The 25,321-nt window shown below is 37.2% G+C and overlaps 1 protein-coding gene across 1 annotated transcript; it reads right to left on the bottom strand.

The window, feature by feature from the left end:
• Positions 1-155: 155 nt before the first annotated feature.
• On the bottom strand, positions 156-24,802 carry LOC135078632 (uncharacterized). Its single transcript, XM_063973160.1, has 29 exons — positions 24,789-24,802; positions 24,172-24,276; positions 17,826-17,891; positions 16,797-16,926; positions 16,187-16,400; positions 15,922-16,028; positions 15,701-15,840; positions 14,949-15,587; positions 14,688-14,876; positions 14,300-14,440; positions 13,841-14,008; positions 13,666-13,749; positions 13,445-13,595; positions 12,845-13,373; positions 12,430-12,737; positions 12,138-12,347; positions 11,958-12,048; positions 10,074-10,637; positions 9,843-9,969; positions 9,537-9,760; positions 9,257-9,465; positions 8,989-9,171; positions 7,481-7,604; positions 7,097-7,234; positions 6,745-6,891; positions 3,286-3,438; positions 1,456-1,532; positions 900-1,076; positions 156-356 (listed from the first exon to the last, which is right to left on the bottom strand). The coding sequence occupies exons 1-29, from the start codon at positions 24,800-24,802 to the stop codon at positions 156-158; spliced, it is 5,610 nt and encodes a 1,869-aa protein (XP_063829230.1).
• Positions 24,803-25,321: the final 519 nt, after the last annotated feature.

Below are 25,321 nucleotides of genomic sequence, written 5' to 3'. Positions count from 1 at the left end.
CATGAGCCAGCACCGCGCGCCACCTAGCGGCCGCTTCCGAAGTGTCCGCCGCCAACTGCAGTCGTGTACCGCCACCGCGCTGCAGCCTGAAGCCGTGTGGTCTACCAGCGTCCTCTTCAGTTAGTTGATAGTTCACTAGATAATTAATACTAAAATCAATCATGTTCTACCTGATTGCTAGCATCAATAGCATGAGCCAGCACCGCGCGCCACCTAGCGGCCGCTTCCGAAGTGTCCGCCGCCAACTGCAGTCGTGTACCGCCACCGCGCTGCAGCCTGAAGCCGTGCGGTCTACCAGCGTCCTCTTCAGTCAGTTGGTAGTTCACTAGCATCAGCGCACCCACTGGGTGAATGCTCTGGAATATAAATACGAGGATATAAATAAACGGGTTAAATGTGTGTTTAAAGTTCAGCCGAAGATAATTAGGGATTATAAATGAAAGATGTCACCCACTTAAACTGTTGAAACAAAATACGGTTGCTTTTATGTACGCATAATAAATACCAAGAATAATGAGTATTGAAATTAATTAACTATAAGTCATAATCCGTAACTGTTCTAGGATACTTATATAGATTATAATATTATTAGATACTTATACTATAATGTTATGATTCTTAATATTGGTAGGACTTTTTTTTAAAAAAGGGCTCCTATAAATTTATTTTTGTGATAATCTTTGTAAGCTTAGTAACTTATTACCTAAGTTACTTCTAATTTTTAATCTTAACATTAATCATTTTTCAGAGGTTTATTCGATTTTTGTAAGAATGTGTGAATTTTTAATGAACCACAAACAAGACAGTGTACATGGTGTATAAAAAGCTTAACATAAATAAAACATGAAAAGTCTTAATAATAATAATTTAATAACAAAAATATAACGTAGACTACTCACGCTATCGGTTTTGTAATAGTACAAGCAGTTGTCCCTCTTCAGGACGAACCACCTCCGCGTCCATCTTGGAGGATGGTGGGGCCTCAGAGGCGCCGCCCTCCACAAGTATCCCGAATATAAGGCAGCCGGACCACCTTCGTGGGCTAGGGATGCTACCACTTCGCATGTTCTTGCCACCTGTAGTATTTTTAGCCAGTAAATATAGGATCTAAGGATGTCTAATCATAATACATAATAGGAATATGATCTAAGGGCCCTCGCCCACGCAAGCGAGCGACAGCATCGCTACTTACGCGCGTTAGTCGCATTTGCAACGCACTACAGAAGGGATGCCAACGCGCTACAGCTATCGCTATCGCTCGAGGGTTACTGATCGCGTTTGCATCGCGACAGAAGCGCGTTTACGTGGAAGAGGGCACACAGCTAGCGACCGCATTGCGACTGTATCGATGAGGACGCGCGACAGATCGCTACTGCATCGTTACAAAAAGTCGCCGTGGGCGAGAGGCCTTAACAGTCATGCGCTAGGAAAATTCAAAGAAAAAAATTTACTTACATCTAATTCCAATATTTCCGAACCGGAGTGTGCTATTTTAACTACTTCCGAATGTGTCTTATCTAAAACATTGATCCCTGAAAAAAAAAATGAAGCATCTAAATTCTGATTTACTATAGTCTTTTTCACGTAAGATGATCCGTATGACACTTCAAGGTTATCCATATTACGCATACTGCATATGCAGAATATTTTTGAAAAAATATTTGCATTTTATTAGCAATATAATAAAAAAAAATTAACTACTTGTCTTGAAATATATAGTAAAATCTGAGTCTATTGATTATATTTTAATTAAATATGATGTAAAAATATTTTTTATTTAATGTACGCAATGTGTGAAACGGAATAGATTTAGTGCTGGGGTATTTCTTGTATAATAAAATCGATTATTTCCGCAGTTCATTAATCAATTGCAGTGAATACTTAGTTATTTTAAAAACATCACAAAAATCAACTATATTTTTCGATTATTGACTTTAATAAACGCATTGAAAATAAATTAATAGTTTTTGATTTAAGGAAACAGTACCAGTACTTTTTAGGAATCGTTTTTTTGAACACGAACCATGAAATTTGAATATTATCAATAAAAAATTGTTACAATAATATTTTTAATTTAAAAAAAAACATGTTTTTTGTTAAATAACACCTATACAAAATATTTCTCTAAAAGTAGGTTTTACTAACTCTTCGAAAAAAATCGATAGATAAATCGCTATGGTTAAGTTATGTGACATCTCTAAATCTTTCAAACTCGAAACGTCATACGGATCATCTTAGGTGAAAAAGACTATAGACAATTTCAATATCTTAGCTCTATTGACTAATGCTCGTTTTCACCATCAATCTCTAATTTTTAAGTGAACCCTATGACAACAAAATTCCTGTTATTTGTTACCATAGGTGTCACTTAAAAATTAGGGATTGATGGTGAAAACAAACATAAGGCCCGCCACAGTAAAAGATTTGAGCTGAATATGGAAAGGATTGTGGAAATCATTGGGGGTCGCTTATGTTCACCAGTGGACGTCCTGTAGCTTAAATGATGATGTTGGAAGGGATAGCATTGCTTAGATCATCAACCCGTAGAATAAGGTAAGCCTATCACCAATTAAAGCTGGAAACAATCCTATGAAAAACATTTTATAGGCTTCACAAGACTACACCAGAAGCGTGACTGCGAGTGAAAATAAAGTCCCGTCACGACACGTGTGGATCGCGTGTCACAGAAATCTGTCAGGCAAACACCGTGATATTTAGCGGCGTCTCCCATACATTGTTATAATGATTGGCACGCTAATAACACGCGGTCATCACGCTACGTGAACTTCTCGTCCCGTCACGGTTTATGTCTGCCGAGATTTTTATTGACCACCCACATTGGATACGTAATAAATAGCCTAAAATCTATCAAGAGCAACGCATAAACCTTGCTCTCTCTGAATTTCAATATGTTCAAAATCAAGTTTAAACTCTGTACATATTAGTAACATCTATACAATACATGTAACGACACTTATGGCAGATAGAGAGGTCATTAATTTGAGGATACCACAAGTTAAACCAACAAAAGTCAAGAGATTTTGACGTTATAAGGAGTCTGTCGTTAAATTGAGTGACGATGTAAAGAGTTTACACAGTAAATAAATAGAATAGTAAATTCTACCAACTCGCTAATTTACTAAACTGTAAAACAAAGCTCACTCATTATATCCCAAACGTCTACACCCTAGATTTTCAATCAACGATTAATGAAGACCTTACAGATACTGAATAATGTACATGATGATTAGCACGTTAAATCAGCAGAATGTAAAGCCAACTCACCATTAACAGCTATAACTATATCCCCGACCTCAAGGCCCGAGGTCTCCGCCGGCGTGTCGGGCTCGATAGCCGAGACCACTACGGGCTTGCTGCCGTGGATCCTAAATCCGAACTCCTCGTTACCTCGTCTCACTACCACTGTTTTGTCGCTTTCTGGAAGGAAAATTTAAATAACTTAATAAACCTCTCAACAAAATAATGTTAGCTAATGTATTGAAACATGTTGACGAAGTAATTTGTGAAAATTTGTTTATTTTGTGCGCTAATTGTAAAAAAATGTTAGAGTAATTTTATGAAGAGGTAAAAGATTAAGTACATTAGTCATTAAATCACAACTATCAGCAGGGCTATTTGAAAAAAAAGGGCAAAAATTACACTCCACCCTAGTCTTCTTCACTTACCTGCACATTTATAGGGTGTGATGAAAGTACTAGTTATTTGAATATTGAATACGAAAACTTCAGTCAGATAACATTGATCCCAAAGACTATGATGTTTATTTTGCATGCACCACTATTTTTATAGGAGCACTACATAAAAATTGACCTGAAACCCAGTTCGTTATCTCAAGAGCGAAATAGCGGCCTAGAGACGACAATAAACTTCCAAAAGCCGACCCTGACATACTTCCGACACTTGCCGTAGGAAACGTGCAATATTTGCCTTATGGCTTTCACTGAATCGTCTGGCAAATGTCCAACTGTCAAAGTATGTTCATTCATACTGTACGTTTGCTGTAATTACGGGTTAGTGTAAGTGCAATTTGTGTGTACGTAACATGCAACATTTTATTTACCAAAACTTTGCAGTTTTGAGAACCGCCCAGATTCTTTCTGAAGCTTTGATCGTGTTTAATCAATATTGTAAGTTACCTTTAGATCTGGATAGGCCTTTCAAAATGAAAGTTTACAAACCTAATGTCCTAATGATATGGGATCATTTGCCATTTCACGTAACCTTGGGGAAAGGTGTCCTAGAGGTTAAAGAAAATCGGAAGCTTTAGTCATTCTATGAGAAATTCTTCAAAAGCGCTTATCTTTTTAGAAATATTATCGATTACGGTGTTAATAAAACATAATTATTTCACTGAGAATTTACGAGTATTTCTAAATTGTTACCACATGGCTCTAGAGCAACTAGCCGGTTCACTTCGCACTGTCGGCACCACACCACAAGCATAAGTTTGAAGATTTCTTCCAACTTCTGTCTGAGACTGCCCTTAGAATTCGACAACACATCTTTAACTAAAAAAAGAAAACCAAAAAATTATACAGATGAAAATAAACTGACGAACTAATCGAGAAAAACAGAAACACTCACACATGAATCCCATGTTGTCGAATGCGTCCTAAACGCTCTTGAACTTCGTAACTGACCTAATTTTGTCACTAATTTTAAGCTTCCACCGTATTAAAATTGCGTCACTCGTTCGCCAATATGTTAACAGAACGTTATTGATACAAAATCAATATAAACCCGACCGTGCTCCACGCCAGTCGTAAAAATATCATCCAGCCGCAGTCGCGCGTCTTTTACAACTGAGTACAGAGGTGGAAAGCGGTTTCAGAATTAAATTTAGTCCGTTACGTTTATTCCGCGCCTGTTTTTATCAGCAATAACTATTGCTGATTCAGTAAAACCATTCTCATTAGCATCAATCAAATGAACAGCTAAATTTGATGTATCAAGGTTCCGCCGACCTTATTAAATTCAAAAATAATTTGAACAAGTTTTGCGTTACGTCACGTATCGGTGATTGTATCAATGCGTGTGATTTGAAAGAATTTTGGGACAATCCAGAAATAATAGGTGATGATATTTTAAAGATGGAGTACCGAAAATAGGAGTACACGTCACTATGTGGAGCAGTTACGTGCGCATAGTTACCGATGACGTAATTAGACGAAACGAACATAACGAAAATGAAGGGCAGCCAGGCGTTGAAATACTTTAACAGCGCGTTAATTTACACCACTTTAAGTGATAATTGGATGCAAATGAGTTTTCTGACTTGTATTTGACTAAAATTTAGTTTTATACCGTAAACAAACAATAAAATTGTTCATAAATCTGTTGACGGTTATAAACGTTGTCATAAAATACACATAATTTTGGTTCACACCTCAATAACATGGTAAACTATTATTTATCAACCGACTTCAAAAAAGGAGGAGGTTCTCAATTCGACCCCTATGCTTTTTTTTTTTTTTTTTTTTTTTTTTTTTTTTTTTTTTTCTATGTTTGTTACGCGATAACTCCGCCAATTATGAACCGATTTGAACAAATCTTTTTTCGGCGTATAGGTAATACCTCAAGGGTGGTCCCATTTAAATTTAATAATAAAAAAAACAACCCCCAAGGGTGGAAAATTGGGGATGAACTTTTTTATACGCAATATCTCCGCCGATTATAAACCAATTTGAACGATTATTTTTTTGTTGAATAGGTATTATCAAAAGGGTGGTTTCATGCGAATTTGAAGAAAATATTTCATCCCCAAGGGTGGAAAATTGGGGATGAACTTTTTTATACGCAATATCTCCGCCGATTATGAACCAATTTGAACGATTATTTTTTTGTTGAATAGGTATTATCAAAAGGGTGGTTTCATGCGAATTTGAAGAAAATATTTCATCCCCAAGGGTGGAAAATTGGGGATGAACTTTTTTATACGCAATATCTCCGCCGATTATGAACCAATTTTTTTTGATCTCAGTGTACTGCCTACCTTCAGTGGTAACATCAAGGTAATAATTAGTTAACTAAAAAGCAAGAAATAAGTAAAATTTTATAAAAAAAAAAAAAAACCGACTCCAAAAAACCTACACTAAAACGTAGAAAAATAATTACTAATTACCTACTTATTTATTAGGACGAGTTATTAATATTTATGTAGGTATACCATGATTGATACTTTTGGAGTCGGTGCAGGCAAACTTTACATGTTTCATAATCTTGGCACCGACTCCAGAAGTATCAATCATGGTATACCTACATAAATATTAATAACTCGTCCTAATAAATAAGTAGGTAATTAGTAATTATTTTTCTACGTTTTAGTGTAGGTTTTTTGGAGTCGGTTTTATTTTTTTTTATAAATTTCTCTGTTAAAATTTGTTTCGACACGATTGTTTTGTGTATTTTCCTAAAGTATTTAATTAGAATAAATTCATAATATTAACTTACTGAATTTCAGATACATAGTTAAGTAGGTACTTTTTTCTTGTCGTATGGATGGAGGGCGTATTGAACTTTGCATCTAAGGTTTAATTTAAAACAAAGGTAAAATAAAAATGTACTTAGTGGATTTCTCAAACTTACCTGCTCGTACAAGCACACATAAAATATATCTTATAAACTACTTTTCTGGTTTCGACCGCTCAGAATTATTTTTTCCATCCAGCATGCACTATCCCAGTTTTATTTATGTATAGGAGAGGATACTTATATGTTACTTACCAAATGTATTATTTGCTTGCCGTCTATTCAACTCAATGCAAGCGCGTCTATGTACAAGTCTATGTGTTAGAGCTACATATCTTTTGTTAAATTCAGTTTCTGACTCTGTAGGATCTTCTTTGCTGCTTTCGATTCGTTCCAAGACATCTGAAAAATGAAATTTATATTTAATTACTATAGTTTTATAAATTATCTGTATTGTAAAACTTGTTGGCGCGTTGGACTTTCTGTGAGCCTTCAAGCAGATTATAAATAAATAAATAAACCCTTACTTTATTATTATTATCATCTACCATTACCAAATTCTGAATTTATTTAAATATGAAATGTTTATTATACTACGAGTACTTACCTGGTGGAATCCTGGTCCAGTGATCGTCATTCTCTGAGAGCAGTATCCAGTTTCCACACCACCATGGAGCAGCGTATACTCCTCTCTCTTCCCGGCCACCTTCAGCACCTTCAGAACTGCCCGAGCACTCTTCATGTTCTGGTAGATAGTTGAAAGAATTCAAACTCCACAATTACGCACTAAATTGTAAATTTTATTGTGAAAATACGGATGTGTGCTCCTGCACGAAACTCAAAGGCAATGATTTTTTGGATGAGAATTTAGGTATGTTTTTGAAACAGGAGCCTTTATTTCGATATATTTCATTAATTTGTGGTGGTACCAAAAACTTCTTCTGAAAGTAAACTATGCTGAAGTAGATAGCTATTTAGAGGAAAATCTTACCATCAGGATCGACGCTGGCACTCGAACCGGCTAGTTTATCCAAGCTATTGCCAGCAGACCGAGCAATACGAGTGTCTTGAGGTTTTTCTGTAGAGGCATATTCCTCCTTGCCACGTTCTTCGGACTAGAACCAATCAATATACTTTTTGAATCTATGTGAATCATTCATCAAATTAGAAATAAACAATTGCAAAAAGTTTTCAATTTAGGTATTTTTGCCAAAATATTATCTATGACCAATTAAAAACAGAATGTCAAATATTTTGACAGGAACCTAAAAAAAGCTCTGGTTGTAGGTGCCATAACTAAAATGCGATTGTTGATAATTTTTAAGCTTGTTACTCTACTCATAAGAAAAAGCGACTCTACCAATCAAGATGATAGTGATGCTGGCATTGAAATAGATTTTACAACAAAACTATCATTCACTGCTGATCAAATCATCGAGTCCACGTCTCAAGTTTACGTCGACGAAAAGTGGATATCAATGGCCTTGAAAAACATAGCTCATTATTTGCGAAACTATAAATTTAACGAATGGGATCAAAGGTATTACCACGAAAAACCGTCTGACGAATTGATCGGATACTATGATGCGTTTCCTACTCCCATTTTGAGGACATTACACTGGAAAGTCTTTGAGAATTGCGAAAATGATTTTTACAAATGCATAACATATTTGCAATCTGTGATAGATACAGCGCCATTCAGTAGAAACGATGATGTAATTACAGCCTTAAATCAAGGGGCTGTCCTCAACGCAACGTTAGTCAAAAACCTTGATATAGAATGTAAGGAATCCAGATTGAATTCAGAAAGAAGTAGTTTGCCTTTTGATAGTCCGACTGAAAAATTTCAGTGGCGTACAACTGCATCCTATTACATGTGTTGGTACACCATGTTGGGAACACCTGTCTTGTCTATGCTTGGAGATACGTGTGATAATTTTGCTAATTGCTTGGATACTGAATTTGGTCACAGAAACCACGATCCAAGATCTGATGATAAGCTGTCATTTGGATGCGCCACGTATAGCTTCTGTCCAGATCCTTGCTGTCCATTAAAACACATAAGCCACGAAAACCAATGTCGGGACAGTCCAAACAACCCATGTTATAATGAAAATAAATCAAACGAATTCAACAGGCAATGCATTGTGCACAAAAAGCATAATCAAAACTTGAGAGATATGATTGCGAATAAGTGGAATGTAACTTGTAACTGCGAAAAACGTGGTTTTACTTGGGTTTCTCAGTTCGGCATGTGTGTGGACATAAACGAATGCCTTTCAAAAGATTATGTTTGCGATAACGAAACTGAAGATTGTTTGAATTTGCCTGGCTCATACAAGTGTGTTTGTAAATGGGGGTTCGGCTTTGATAATATAAACAATAGATGTGTTAAAACTGATATTTACATTACTTAATTTTGGTTCAAAAGTATTGACAACGCAGGAAATAATATCATGAAGACACGTAATAAAAAATATTGATAAATTATATTATTACCTTCGCTCGCACATCAGACCTATGTCGATAGTGTCTAGATTTGTCTTCAGAACGATATCTTTTATCCAGCTTTTTATATAAGCGAGCTCCAGTCGCATGCTTTTTTGAACTGATACAAGAAGGGGAATCTGCAAATCCTGCCGGTGCTGGGACAATATCAGGCTGTGCATCGGCATAGGATTCCTAAAAAGATAAGGAATTTTGAATAAGGAGACTTTTAAGTTTTATTTTAAAATAAATTACTCAGTAAGAAAATTATAATATTTACATCTGTATGGGAAGTCCTTGAAGCTCTGTCCTGTTCGTGTGAAGCTGTAACTATATGAACCTCTTTGCCACAATGTAAGCAATGTGCTTTGGCCTCGCCGTCGACTCCTGTTAGGCTGTGTTCTGTTTGTTCAGAATAAAATACGGAGTCAGAACCTGGTGAAACTGATCTTAAGGATTCTGCTGATGCTGCTTTTGCGAATTTACAATCTACGATACAAAAGAAGAAGTTATTTTAATGCATTTATATGAGAAAATACTAAATCTAAGCGAGGAACAACCTCTATCTTGCTTACGATGATGTCTCGGAGATGTTGTTGGACTCTTCACGTATCGCAAAGGAGTTAATCTTGATCCGGCACTAACGAGTGTTCTGGTGGTTTCAATGTCTTCCGCTTCTAAGGAACTAAGACAAGGAACTGTAGGTATTGATTGTTTTCTGCGAGGCAAGCTGCCAGGTAGTGATATGCTTTCATTTGAACCACTCTTTCTCCGTGGCCTGCAACTGAAATAATAGAGTATGAATTTAATATCACAAATAGCCTGTAATCTAAATAAAATAATATTTTATTGAAATGTGGCTTTACCTGTATCCTGAATGGTTGTTACCAGAAGTAGGAGACTTTATTGAGTTAGAATTAGCACCCGTTTTTCTTCGTGGACTATCTCGCAACCGCCTGTGTTTTCTTGGAGAGATATTTCCGTTGCCTGTACCTAGAAAAAAAACCATTTTGAAAATAAAGTTACTTAAACTTTGGCATTTAATATGTATTAGTAGTGTAAATTACAAACAACTTATACCATACCATCATAATTACCTTCTTTTCGATATTGCTCACTTGAATCATCGGAAGTGGGAATATTTAGATGTAATTTCATATTTGAACCCATAGCTTCCCGCCTGTCGTAATGGGGCCTACCATAACCATGGTTTCCATCACTAGCTTTACTTTGTGTTGGGCTTTTCGCTTTCAATTTTGTCCTTTTCACGTATCGTTCTCTTTCTTGAGGTCTCTTTGGTTCCGGATCTTTTTCTTTTACAGGCTTTTCTTTTAGTGATCTTTCGATGTCTTTTGGCTCTCTTGGGGACGATTGAACACTTTTGGTTTTTTCAAAGTGCGTTTTCTTTTTTCTTACTTCTGGCGCTTTCTCTTCTAGAGGAGATTTACTACATGTAGGCTTGAATATACTACTACGTTCTGATTTTTGGCTAATACTATCTGGGTCTTTTACTTTCTTACCCCAATCATCTTGTGATGTAGACACTGAATCATCATAAGACTTTGAAAACTCTAACGTGAACGCTTTCTTTTTTCTTCTTTTCTCATCTGATAACCAGGTTTTTGGTCTCGCTGATCTATATTTTTGTGAATGCTTGTATGCTAAAAATAAAATTGCTTGATTGAAGGTAGGGGAAGATGGGGGACAGTGAATCATTTTTTTTCGAAGCGGCTGTATTACGGAATTTTAAGCTATAAGTACTGCGTTTTTGAATGATTCAGCTATAAATATATCTGTCTATTGAAAAAAAACGTCAACGGCCATATTACACGATAAATTAATGAGATATAACCGTTTTTTTAAAAAGTGGTGATTGATTCACTGTGACCCATATTTGGGATACAGTGAATCAGTGGGTTGGGCACACTGGATCATATGGGGTACACAGGATCATCATTATTATAATAGTAATAAAACCCAATTATAGACACAATATTTATTATTTATTGCGTAATGAGATCAAATAATACTTTTAGTTGAGCAACACTATTGTTGCAAGTCAAAATCAAATGAAGAACTCCCTCTAAATAAAAATTAAACTCAAAGTAAATTAAACTAGGCAACTACCGTTTTTGAACAAAAAGACAACAAAAATTAAATTCTAAAATAGTGCTTCACATTGAATCACTGAACAAAGATATTCAATATTCAATTAGGTCAACATTTTATACTTTGAAAGTACTGAAATAAACTAACTATGAGTAGGTAGACTAGATCCGTCAAAATACCCTTAAGGAACACTTTATAATAAGCAATTTGTTAGCCACTTTGACATAAAATTCAAATTTTAATAAAGAAAACTCAACAGTAACATCCTATGAGTAGAAAATCAACATAAAAAAATATTAGATAACGCAGATCTATTCTACAAACATTTAACATCTTCTGAGTAGAAAAGAAAACTAATTAACGTACCTAGATCTATTCTAGAAAAGTCCATATCAAATTGGTACAACCCTTGATCTCGATCCACTGTTTCCCAATTCAAAATGATTCAGTGAAACCCAAAGATACCTTCATCAAAAAAACAAACTTAAAAAAGTTTTTGTTGCGTATATCACAAGCATCTATTTACAAAATAACACCATAAACATTAAAGAGCAAGGCCTTAAGACAAAAATCCAGCTAATTTAATTTAATATGTTTAAAACACGTGTTCAAAAATAACCTTAAAATTTATTCTCGTACTTTCCTAGTCTCGAGATAGTCGCCGCGCGGCCTCCCGCTTCGAAACACTGCGAGCAACTAGTTAGGCGCGGGGGGCACCGCTAGGTCATCAAACACACAAGCGCGTGAGTGTGTGCGTGCAATACATACAAAGTTATGCAAAGTGATTCACTGTGACCCACGATCCACTGTTACCCATCTTCCCCTAATCATAAAAGCTATAAAAACTTATTTATTTAAATAGTTGCACTTACTCAAACCTCCATCATCGTCATCCTCTACTGGACTTTCATAATACCCTGATGATGAATAATGAACACTTCTCTCATCGTCAGATAATGAGCCCTGAAAGACATGTTTTGGCTAATTTCATTAAAGCAGTTAATAATGCAATAAGTACTATAAATATTATTAATAATAATAGCAAGTATTACCATCATTTTGGGAACCAGTTGTTCTTTTTCGACCATTGGACTCGTAACTTTATCAGCTTTGGTTATCGGTTCAATCTTTTCAGAAATCTGTTTGGTTTTTTCAGTGGGAGTCTTATCGATGTCTTCTTCTGTCATGTTAGGATTTGAACCACCTATACTGTAACTTCCGCTAGAACTACTTTTACCACTTACCATATCTCTCATTGAAATCTGTAAATGCATATTTATTTTTATCTTTAATCATAGAATATCTAAGGTAAATAATCAATTTAGCTCTAAAAAATGTGCATACCTTAGAAACTTTGGGAACATCGTCTTTTATTTTTATAAATTCAGTCTTATCTCTCCTTATTGACTCGAGTGTTGGATTGATTTCTGCTTTTACTTCAATTTTCTCTACCGCTGCTCTTGGTAATCTTTCTGGTAACGGTAAAGGAGGTGATACTAAATCGGGGACTATGAAGTCGTCACTGATTTGTAATGGAGGAGAAAAACTTGGTACTACTAGATCTTCAGCAATGTTTTCTGTGCGAGTGGAAGAATAAAGACTCGATGCACTTTCAAACGAAGATCCTTCTTGTGCTTTATTGTTTTCGGGATCTAGAACACACAAGAAAGTAAGAAGTGTATTTACAGTATAGATTCAAGATGCAATGGCATTCATTCAAGATAAACTTGCTTCAGTAAGAAAGAGGAAAAATACTTACTCTGATTCGGGTTTTTGCAATTACTTTTCTTTGAACTGTCTGAATTAGCCGTTACATAATCTTCGGTGGTCGTTGTGCTTTCGGAAACATCAGTGGTATTTATTTTGCCAGAATCTGTGCGTGCTAAACTAGTTTCACTGCTAGCAGCTTTAGCGAGTGGTTGTTCAGAAGGAGATTCTACAATTTGGTTAGGAAGAGTTCCGTTTGGTTCTTTTTGCTGTGCTCTTTTTTGCAAATCTTTTCTTCTTGATGGGCTCAAAGCTCTTTCTCTTTTCTTATTGATAAAACTAGGAGTTCGTTTGAATGGCACATCTGCTAAATCTAGGCTTGGATGAGTGATAGCAATTGCTGGTGTATGGTTGATTTTTTGAGGCCCCATGGGAGATATATTTTTTGATATTGTCGGTTGTTTTGTTATAGGTAATGTAATATTTGGAACAACAGCAGGTGGTGAGAGGGACGATCGAGCTTGTGCTGAACTAGAACTTGAAGTGTCCAGTTTATTTCTTGGTGAAGTAGGTGATTGGCTCTGCAAAAATAACATGAAATTAATATTTAGAATAACTTCTAAAAAATAATTTTATTAATCACATTTCATACTTGTGAAGCATCGAATTCTTCATCCAAAGCATCCGTATCCAAAGATGATCGCTGCTGATGTTGCAATAACAGAAGTTGTTTTCTTCTTGATGTAGGCGTCAGTAAAGCCAGTGCTCCTGGTGATGCTGCTAAAGAGCTGAGATCTGATGAGCTGAAATCACAAATATGGTTAGAATTTATGCAAAATTCATTATCGTTTGTTCATTCAAATTCGACTATACCTTATCACGGTTCCATTTTCAGTCCCAGAATCCACTTGTAAAACTGTGGTTTGCGATTCGTTCCACAACCCATCGGAATGATCCCTGAAAGTACATACCAATATTTATTTATTACAATTTAACTAAGACTAGCCTTAGCTACATATTCTTAACAAAACTTCAACCATGTAAGTACCTGCTATGATCTACAGTCAATGACTCGTTTGATGCACACGGCGATGATTTTTCCAAAGGAGTAAGAATAGTCGTAACAGTACTCGAAATAATAGCTCTTTTTATTTTGTGGTCCACTTCAACATCTAAGCTTGCTGGTTCTGGCGATCCAGGACTTGATTTTGCAGTACTGGAAGAAATTACAAATGCTTTAATATAACGTAATGTTGATGTAATCAGAACAAAACAGTTACAGAACTAAACACGTAAAATCAACAACAATAACAATGAGGAAAAAGGAATAATGGTAAAATATTGTGCATGAGAAGTTTAATTAATAAATATCATAAATGATTCGTATATTATGTCAGGAACCACATATTAAATAAACTCCACAACAAATAATTCCACATAGAAGTCAAAAACATGTAAAGCAGGTATATTGCACAAGCCAATACGTCTGTGTTCGCGACAACCGTACCTGAGTTCAGGAACTTCAGCTCTTTTATTAATAATTTCTGTTGGTTCCTCAAAGCTAACGCTTCGATTTCTAAACGGTTCATGCTTGTAACTAATATATTTTTCATGGAAATCTTCATATGGCCCATTTCCGTCTGAAGAACTATGAAGAGAATTAAATGAATGAGCATGGATGGATAGCATGGCGTATAGTCGTGAAAATTAGAGAGCCACTAAAGAGTATTTTCGTGTTGGTTAGAAAGTGAGTTTGTAACAGTTATGAATGTTCAGTGGATGTGTAGCTATGTTCAATTTTCGCCTAATGATAGCAGCAGTGAATATTTTGTGCCATGTACCTACTGTGCTGTCAATCGCTATTTGAACAAGTTTATCACTATTATTTTTATTACCTAAAAGATCCATCGGGCTCGAATCCAAATATTCCTTCGTCTTTGATAGGCGTTTGCGTATAATTTTGATCAATGTATTGTCTGTAAATTGCTTCTCTTTCTCGGTCTTCTCTCACCATGTTTTCTTGACTAGTTGACATGACGATAGGAGCGTCTTTTGCATCGCTTGTGTTTATTTCGCTTTTCCTTCTAGGAAAACAAATATGTTAGACAAAGTTTAAAAAAACTTATTAATTTATTAAATTATCGTTGACTACTTACACGTCTAATAGTATTTCTCCCTCTGAAAGAGTCTTTTGCAGTGGTCTTTTGTTTTTTCTGCGTAATGTTGTAAATGGTATCGCTTCATCATCAGGCCTAGGTTCAAAGTCTATTATAATCTCCCTTTCATTCTTTTCACTGTCGTCTGTGGTTGTAGCTGAAGTTTCTGTTGAAGGCTCCGATTGGAATGTAGATGTTTTTGATAGCGGATGAGAATTGATAGTTTTTTGAGAAGCGTCACTAGTACTTTTTGATAAAATTGACCTGAGCGACCTGTCTTGAGTCTTAGCTTGCTTCGCTATTTCTTGTTGAAGGTATTCCAGATTTCTTCTATTTAACGCCATGCTTTTCTCTATTGTTTCTATGTCGTCATCGATGGTGTCATCTCTGTCGCTCTCGTGAATGAATTGGAAGTTTTGTTGGAAATATTCTTGGGCCTGTCTTTGTAATGCGCTTAGTTCGGATGATTTATCTAAATTTGATGAGGCGACGGATTTTACTGATGATGAAGTGACTTCGTCAGAATCCATTCTTTGCATTAGCGGTGAGGGAGGCATCATGGACGTTGGGGATCGAGGGGATCTGGGTGGTTCTTCTGACTGCGTTCTATGTAGTTTATCGTGATCATTGGCAATGAAACTGAAAAAAACATGAACAAGGTATGAAAGAGGTTCAAACAGGGAACACAAATCATGCATCTATGTTGAAAATATAGGAAATTATTGCTCTAAAATACATTTTTACTTTCTTACCTTTCTACTGTAGCACTGATTTCACTAGTTGTGTCGCGACCAGCTAATCTATCTCCACCTACTTCAGAGAATGATTTGGTTAATCTTCTAGCTCCTACTGTATATCCATTAGTTTGAACACCTGCTGCTACCATTTTAACCTGGAAAGAGAGAGATACCTATTATTGTTGTTCCGTTTATTTGTTATTGATTAGGTAATAAATTCATTTTGAGAAACATACCCTTTTTATAGTTCTAGGACTTAACGACAAATAATTTGGAGGCAAAGGTTTTCTTCCTAAACAAACTTCTGTTTGTGTTGCTTGAGTCCTCATAACTCCTTTTTTATCTGAAAGTCGAAACAAATATTGAGTTAAATATTTTCAAACTGCAAGTGTTTCAGTATCTAGTAATTTGTCAAGAGTTTTAAATTTTAAATCATCAGGAAGTAAACATCCTAGTAAATTTTTAATCTTATTTCAATGACTTAATTTAAACATTTCTTACCAAGCACAACAACTTTAGGTTGTTCAGCAGAAGACCTCGGAAGAGTGGCTGCTTGTTGTGGCATTTGTGGCATTTGCGGCTGCATTTGAGACATCTGCGTCATTTGCGACGAGTAGTGGATGGGCGCGGGAGCCGCTTGCGGCATGTATTGAGGATACGGACTGTACGGTTGGAACATTACTGGCAGTGTGTTGTAGGGTTGTTTTGCTTCAGACTGTAAAGGAAAAGAGACACAATTATTTAGTACGACATATAAACCTGGTTCTAATACGAAAGTTATTGCGTCGAAAGCCATTTTATCATCATTACCATTTCATCGATGATGTATTTCGCCGATGGGTCATTAATCACTGAAAAGGCATTTGATCGTAAACTCATAAAATTAGAGCAGGCAGGATTCCATAAAATATATCGAAAGGCAAATAAAATCATTAATTCAGATTATCATTGGTCAAAATGTAATCAAAATAATACAATACACCTATCTCTTGTTGTCAGAAACTATTAATTTCTTAAGGAAATAAAGAGTTGTTAAACATCCTACTTACTTTACAAATAACGCACTATACTACGTTACGTACGTACGTGTTAGAAATATCATGGCTGTTACCTTTAAAGTTCTTCCATCGAGCAGTCTTTCGCAGTCTCTCCGAAAGCGGTTGCCTCCGACCGCGGCGGGCATCACAGAGTCGTCGAACGTGGTCAATGTGTGTGAACGAGCAAACGATACGTGTTTTGTTCTGGAAAGTTTAAAAAAGATTTAATGCATTTTCCCAAGACCTTTTTGAAGCTTTGTTCTCGATTACTTGGCAAAAAATACTTTTTGTAAACACTACTTCATATAAACTGTCTAAAGGCAATTCTTTGAACATGTTACCAATATTGAGTTATCCATGATTGTTTCCTGCCTTTCAAATAAAAGGGCAGTTACAGTAAGTAATTCCGATAATAGTAGGAATAGAATCAACCTAGAACCCCAACTACATTCGTTAATTAACGAACGCGTCCCAAAATAATTCCAGGAAAAACTCTCAGCTAAATGTAAGCCTGGATTGAATAGGCTAACTCCTAGATTAGGGGATCGAAGCCCTAATGCAGACGGCTCGCCCGCTGCTCTCTGTTAAAGTTTTACTTGTGACCTCGTTATTCGAGAACATTTCGGAACGGTTGTGCAGGAGTTAAAGGCTTTTAGTTTAGTTAGATGAAAGCACTACGAGTATGTCGTGTGTGGTTGTGCCATTTTTGAGAGATCAAAGATTAATACAATCAATGACGTGTTTTAACAGTTCAGGCCTAAAGGTTCTAAGCTCAAATTATGCAGAATATTTCTGGGAAAACGCATCTTTTTTTCTTCCCATATTCCTCAGAAGTCACAATCAGTTGAAAATTACAAAAAAATGTACCCATATTCCGGCATTTGGTGGGGCCTATCGGGTTCCCTATGCGAAATTCTCACAAGGGATTAACAACAATCTTCTAGATCGCAATAAGCTCTGTCAATTTTTTTTGTGCTTTTTTTTTAACTGATTTATTTACTTAAAAAAAGGCGTGGAAATAAACCAGCTGTTTGTTCTAATTCTAATTAGTACTCGTATAAGCCAGCAGTTTGTTCTAGTTCTAATTACTAAAGTTATATTACCTGTGAGGTGCCATGGTCAGAGGTGGTGGCGGGGGAGGCGGGGGGATCGGTGTGTGCGCAGGACAGCTGGAAACGTACAAACAAATCCTTTAAGTATCTAGAAGTAAGATCTTCAGGTACAGGTGACGATGGAATTAGGATCACATTGTGCATTTACGAGTAGGTATGTTTAAATGGTTGTGCTTTCAGGTTCGGCAACCAAAAATGTCGTTGGTTTTGGCGAGATTATAGTACTGAACTATCTATCCTTCATTCGTGTCTTTCTTTTAAAAACCACGTGGAAAATAGATAAGCATTACAGTCATGTCATAATGCTTCAGTGAGTTAAAGCAGACCTAAGAGGAAGTCACAATAAGTGTAATGGAGGTGGAGTGGTCCTGGTCGTTCTTACAAATGGCGTGTCATTTTTATGAATTACTCTTATGGGTGTGGCGTTTGATGGCGGGTTTTGTTGCTCTATCGTAAAACCGATGGTGAAATATATTTATTAGTTTTAAATGAATGAAGAACAGACGGTTTGGAATGAAATTAAATTGTCATTATACCTAATTACTCCAACCTAAAACCTAAAAATAATTTAGAGAGGCGATGAGCTAAGCTATGCATACTGCACCAAATTCCTTTGCTCGTCCATGCGAGTTGCAATATCACTCAGTTCGTTTGTTTCAGCCGAATGACGTCCACTGGTGGACAAAGGCCACCCCAAGGAATTCCACAAAGACCGGTCCTGTGTCGCCCTATCACTCCGTTCCTAGATCTAAACCCTAACAATACCGAACTTAGAGAGGCAATAAGCTAAGTCTATGCACACTGTACAAGATATCCCTTTGCTCGTCCATACACTGAGTCTAAAATATTCACCCTCACGACCTCTACAACTATCCAACCTGTAGTGCCTATTTATGGAAATAGTGCCATACCGGCAGTGAGTTTTTATGGGGGTATAACTGCATTATAGCGAAGCGGCCATTGTTCTACCCTGTTGTGCCTATTACCTTTTAATGAGGGCGGGATACGCTCCTGACTTTTATTTGTTCTAGCAAATAGAGATGATGACGTTATTTTTGATGGCATATTGTTAGTGGACAGATATTATTCTGGGCTTTTGTAGTTAGGATGGGTTTTTTGATTATGCAGAAATGATAATTGCATAGTCAAGGGCTACTTCTGGGGGTGGACATACTTTTGCTAAGACTTTTTAACTACACTACCAGCCTGAAGATTCAGTGTACGTGTGGTTCAAAGTGCTCCTTCTAAAGGTTAGAAAATGATTGTGAAAATTTCATGGTGAGAAGTATTGGAGAGAAATACTGACGTAGTGGGTTCGAATCCCACTGGAGACAAATTTTAGTGTGACGAGCAGGGAATACCGACTATAGTTTATTAGCTATCTTTCAATTAGGTGTTTCTGTTATTGATAAAATTTTATACGTCATAAATTACTCAATGGATGCGTAAAACGTTTCGTTGTACAAATTCATATAAACTTGTGATGACGTAATAAATAAAAGAGCACCAAGTGATTGCACGAACAGTTTAGAACAAAGCTTGAGAAAGCTTCCCGCAAAGTATTACACAATGTTTCATCCCTCTCATCATTTGCCAAATGTGTAAAGCTTAGCCCACCCTTTGCTACGTGATTTAAATATAGATTCAAATTAGGGCGCACAAATGCCGATCATGGGCCGACTTGTCCGTAATTTGTAATTGAAAGCTTCTAAAGCTTAGTTGATTCGGGAAATTGTATGGATTTCTGTTAGTTTAAGTTTCGGTTCGCTAGATCTAATTGTGTCTATAATAATAATGTTTATTCTTTATTGTTGTAGTGCCACCAAACACAGGAAATAAACAAAATAATGAATGACAAGTTGGAACTACTCATGGTAGTCTGACATAGTCAATGTTTGTTTTATAAAACGGATTTATCACTTTTTGTTAGGTCTTCCGTTTCATACAACGTTGTAATTCCTTGACTCAAGTCCATTTAATTTCCTTACATTTCTAATTCCTACTTAAGAGCACCCTATTGACTCAAGTTCATTTAATTCCATTTCATTTCTTAAACAAAAACAGTCATCTAAAAGCTTTATTGCCCGCTTATAGAAAAAAAATATTAAAAGAACAAAATTCAACTGGAAAAATACACGCTCTCCTAATCAAACATTAAAAAATTTTGAGGCAACAAAACAGCACAAATTAAATATTGAAAACATTTGACAGAGGTGAGCAACAAAGTTAATTGGGAAATTCAAACACACCTTTCGTTTGGCAAAACAAAATTGTGAAATTCGATTCCGCTAACGAAACCATTTTGGGTCAAATGTATTTGGAATTTTCCAGAAATTAATTCACCAATTAATGGAGGATAATGTTCGAATAGCTATGTCAGCATGAAGTCGTTAAGCGGGTTTGCTGGACAAAAAAGAAAATATCTGGAACTGTTTTTGTGGCTTTATTCTGGTGACCTGGGGCGATCGGCCCTTATAGGTTAAAACGTTGCTTAACGAGAAAAACGTTATTATTGACGAACATCTGAGGTTTGTTGTTTAAGTACACACTGCTATATTAAAACATAATAACGAAGAAATAAAACAAAAGAAAAGACTTACAATACTTAACGTTCGTTCGTTTCAGCCGAAAGACGTCCACTGCTGGACAAAGGCCTCCTCCAAGGATTTCCACAAAGACCGGTCCTGCGCCGCTTGCATCCAGGTACTTCCCGCGACCTTCACCAGATCGTCGGTCCACCTAGTGGGAGGCCTGCCCACGCTACGTCTTCCAGCTCGTGGTCGCCACTCAAGAACTTTCCTGCCCCAGCGGCCATCAGCTCTTCGAGCTATGTGCCCCGCCCACTGCCACTTGATTTTAGCGATTCTGCGGGCTATGTCAGTCACTCTGGTTCTCCTACGGATCTCCTCATTTCTGATTCGATCACGCAGGGAAACTCCGAGCATAGCACGCTCCATCGCTCTTTGGGTGACCTTGAGCCTTCTTATGAGGCCCATAGTAAGCGACCACGTCTCAGAGCCATACACCATCACTGGCAACACACACCAGGGTCAAATACTTTTGACTTGAGACACTGCGGTATTTCGGACGTGAGAATTTCGCGAAGCTTCCCGAACGCTGCCCAGCCGAGTTGGATTCGACGATTAACCTCTTTCTCGAAGTTGGACCTACCTAACTGGACTGTTTGTCCCAGGTATACATAATTGTCAACAACTTCGAGTGTAGTGTCTCCAACCTTCAGAGGAGTGGGTACAACACGGGCATTTGACATAATTTTTGTCTTGTCCATGTTCATTTTAAGACCCACTTGTTGAGAGGCTCTACTGAGGCCATCGAGCATTGTGTTTAGGTCCTCCACGGTCTCAGCCATGACTACGATATCGTCCGCGAAACGAAGGTGGGTGATATACTCGCCGTTGATATTTATGCCGAATCCGCTCCAGTCCAGAAGCTTGAAAACATCTTCCAGGGCGGTGGTGAACAGTTTCGGAGATATGACATCTCCCTGTCTCACCCCTCGCTGCAACTGGATAGGTTTCGAGTTCTGATCCTGGAGGCGGACCGACATTGTGGCGTTTTCGTACAAGCCCTTCAGCGCTTCGATGTATCTATAGTCAATTTGGCACCGTTGGAGGGACTGTAGCACTGCCCAGGTCTCGATCGAGTCGAAGGCTTTTTCATAGTCCACAAACGCCAGACAAAGTGGCTGATTATACTCCTCGGTCTTATGTATAATCTGCCGTAGCGTATGTATGTGGTCTATGGTACTAAAGCCTTTTCGGAAACCGGCTTGTTCGGGAGGCTGGAAGTCGTCGAGCCTGCGTGCGAGACGATTCGTGATGACTCTCGAAAACAGCTTGTAGACATGGCTCAGAAGTGAGATGGGTCTATAATTTTCAACAAGGTTTTGTCGCCTTTTTTGAAAAAAAGTATCACCACACTTCTGTGCCATGCCGTAGGCGTTTTTCCCTCAAGTAAGACGGAATCGAACAGCCTCTGAAGAGCCTTTAGTACCGGCGTTCCGCCTGCTTTCAGAAGCTCAGCCGTGATTCCATCATCACCCGGTGCCTTGTTGTTTTTCAGCTGTTTGAGAGCCATTCTAATCTCGTACAGGCTGACGTCCGGGATATCTTCGGTGTAGTGTCGGGTCAGTCTAGCTCTTGGGTCTTCGGCTAGATTTGTGACAGGTGTACGTACACTCGTGTCTAATTGTCCGTAGAACTTCTCAACCTCTTCCAATAACTCAGGCCCCGACGAGATGTCTCTGCCATCCTCGGTCTTCAGCTTGGTCAGTTGACTTTGGCCAACAGACAGATCCCTAGCGAACACTTTAGAGCCTTTGTTACGCTCAATCGCCTCTTTAATACGATCTGTATTAAATTGGCGTAGATCGCGAGTCAAAGACTTGGAGATCTGTCTGTTAAGACGCCGATACTGAGCAGCATCTTCAGAGGACTGCAGAACCAAGTTTCGTCTCTCTTCCATAAGTTTATTGGTGAGGTCAGAGATCTTTTTGGTTCCTTTTGGACGACGGGTTTTAAAGAACTTAGACCCAGTCGTTTGGACAATTTCCACGAACCTGTCATTGTATTCGTCCACATTTTCGCAGTCTCCTAGGCATTCGAAACGATTTTGCAACTCGAGCTGAAAGCTTTCGGGGTTTTGGAGTTGGATGGGCGCTGGGCGGAGCGTAGACTTCATCAGTCGACGCCTCTCGAGCTTGGGTCTGATATTCAATGTGCCTCTTACCATTCGGTGATCGCTTCCTGTTTTGACCGAGTTGATCACAGAGACATCATTGAATATATGCTTCTTCGTCGACAAAATGAAGTCGATCTCATTTTTTATAGCGCCATTGGTTACAATACTTAACATTATTTGTAAAATAAATACCCTCTATTGAGGTGCAGTGTAATACAAAAAAATCGAGGCATTCCCATCTTCCCTCGACCTAGGCTTCCTTCGAATGGGGAAAATGGAAAAAAGATGAATCTAAAATTACCATTTTCCTTCATTTACTTAGGTAAAGTGAAGTAAAATTACTTAAATAAAGCAAAGAAAAATGGAACTAAAACACAAAACGGAAAAAAGAAAACTGTAATAGAGTGTTGGTAGAGATGAGATTTATTCCCAGCGGGGTAGACGATATTCCATACTTTAGAATGTTTAAAATACCTTATTCATATTTTCATACACTTCCTTGAACAAAAGTCTCTTAGAAAAAGGCTTGTTGCTTGCTACAATTTCAAAATCATAATATTTTTTTGCTAGAGCACAATTAATTGAAACAATCTGTAGTGAAGTAAATCCCATTAACTTCAATCAAATCAGCTAATGCAATTAATCAATGCCATTAGTGAGATATTGAGATTGTGACGGTAGTGATTGAAATAGATTGACCTCAATTAGGACAGTAGAAATCTAAGTACTTAGGTAGTATACTTACACAGTGTACTATTGTATTTTAGCAATTAAGTACCTATTTCGAATAAATTTTTATTCTTCCCTGCATTTGTGAAGCAAGATAGCTTTGATTGAAAAATAAACACTAGAGGGTAATTTTTAATCACAGTAATAAAAAAAAATCTTCACTTAATAATATCTTCACTGATCGGAAAATGTTACAATATTTTACTGACTGCTAAAACAAAATCGTAGACACATACCTGGGCTCAACACATTTCCTCGATGACTGAAAATACACTCCTGGGTAACATCCTTGATAAATTCTGGTAAAGTGAGAAATATCGCTCCCTAAGGATACTACATTAACTAATAAATACGAGACGACAATGGCGGCGCGATCATAATATAAGACCAAAATGTTTGGAGTAATACGGACTTCACAAACTCTTGTACTTGCTAAAATCACCATCAAATCATTAAGGCTGAGTTGCACCACCGAAGTTTGACCGTAACGTTGACGATAACCGGTGTTTTTTGTATGGAGTTTGATAGATTTTTTACGTTTGTCAAAGTTAAAGTAAGATGATGCAACCCAGCCTTAGTCTCCACTGCATTACAGCATTTACCGTGTGCAAAATAGGACACTTATGCCCGTTTTCACCATCAATCCCTAATTTTTAAGTGACCCCTATGGTACTACTTATCAGGTGTTTTGTTTTCATAGGGGTCACTTTAAAACTAGGGATTGATGGTGAAAACGGGCATTACACTACCCGTAAATGTCGTAAGAGGAGACTAAGGGACAAATAACATGCGAACATCAACCGGGGAGTGTAGCCCAAATCCTCCATTCACCTCGGGTAAAGTGGTTGATAAAAATAACAATAATAATGAATGTTTATTAATATTGCTAATAATTAAATAGACTTACGGTATAATAGAGGGCGGTCTGGGCAGCGAGCCTCCACGGCTCACTGACGCCATTTTGTCGGCGTTGTAGTTCTGCGGCCAGCCCGCGGAATCTTCTATTACCGATCTGGAACAAAATTTAAATTAAGATTTAGACAAACTAACGCGATCAGCCGGCGTGCAGCGATGGCGATCAGGTAAATGCATTGATCGCCATCGCTGCACGCCGGCTGATTGCGTGTGAATGCGTTGGTTTGGCTGAACCTTTAAGTATGAATTGGAATTCACTGCCTGCTGTCATTCCAAGCACTATAATAATCCGGGGTTCTTCAAGGCGAGAGGGAAAGGGTACTTACGGGCAAATATGTAGGTAGTACATAACATTCTAGACGGCATCTCACTTATCATCAGGTGTAATTTAAATCATATAAGGTAACTTATCAGTGCTGCATAAAAAAGATAAAATAGACTTCAAGACTACCCAAAAATATCCTACAAATAGTTTCTCATTGCGTTATTTACTGGAGGATTCTACTAGTCAATAGGCGTCGTGTAAAACAAACTATGGCTGAAATAAATTCTAGTTTGGTCTTACTAGCTCTTTATTAAGGTTCTGGCTACTTTAGTGTACCTACGTACATTATTACATCCATATATTTAAATTAAAGCTACTAGTCCAGTTGACCCATGTTTTGTCTGCAATATTAACGTTGGAGCTTGCCCATAAAATGTATGTAAACTTGTTGTTCTGTATATGTATACTCGGGTATTATACAATGCCTTCTGGAACAACAAGCACTATAATAACAACCAGTCTGCATGGTCAGGTCATGAAGGCATTGTTAATTGTTTACGAAGTAAATATTGGTTACTTTGTGCACAATGCCTCCACTGAACTGCTACCATGCCCTGAATTCACATTCATACCTACGATCAGTTAAACTAAAGCACAAACCATAAGTGAACATCTGAGTTAATCGAATGAATTAGTCAAATCGATTTGATTTTATTGGTCATGGGAACCCGATCATTGATTCATTTGAGTATAAATTATTTTCGTATCGATAAAATAAAAATCAAACGTGCTTTAAAACAAACTCTTCTACGAAGTAAACAATCCAGTTAATCTAACTTATCATTCTATCAACCTTGATTTATCAAAACTAAAGTTT

This window comes from Ostrinia nubilalis, chromosome 15 (genome assembly GCF_963855985.1).
Source record: "Ostrinia nubilalis chromosome 15, ilOstNubi1.1, whole genome shotgun sequence".
NCBI classification, from domain to species: domain Eukaryota; kingdom Metazoa; phylum Arthropoda; class Insecta; order Lepidoptera; family Crambidae; genus Ostrinia; species Ostrinia nubilalis.
The sequence above is the reverse complement of the archived record's forward strand: the minus strand, read 5'-3'. Positions and strand labels throughout refer to the sequence as shown.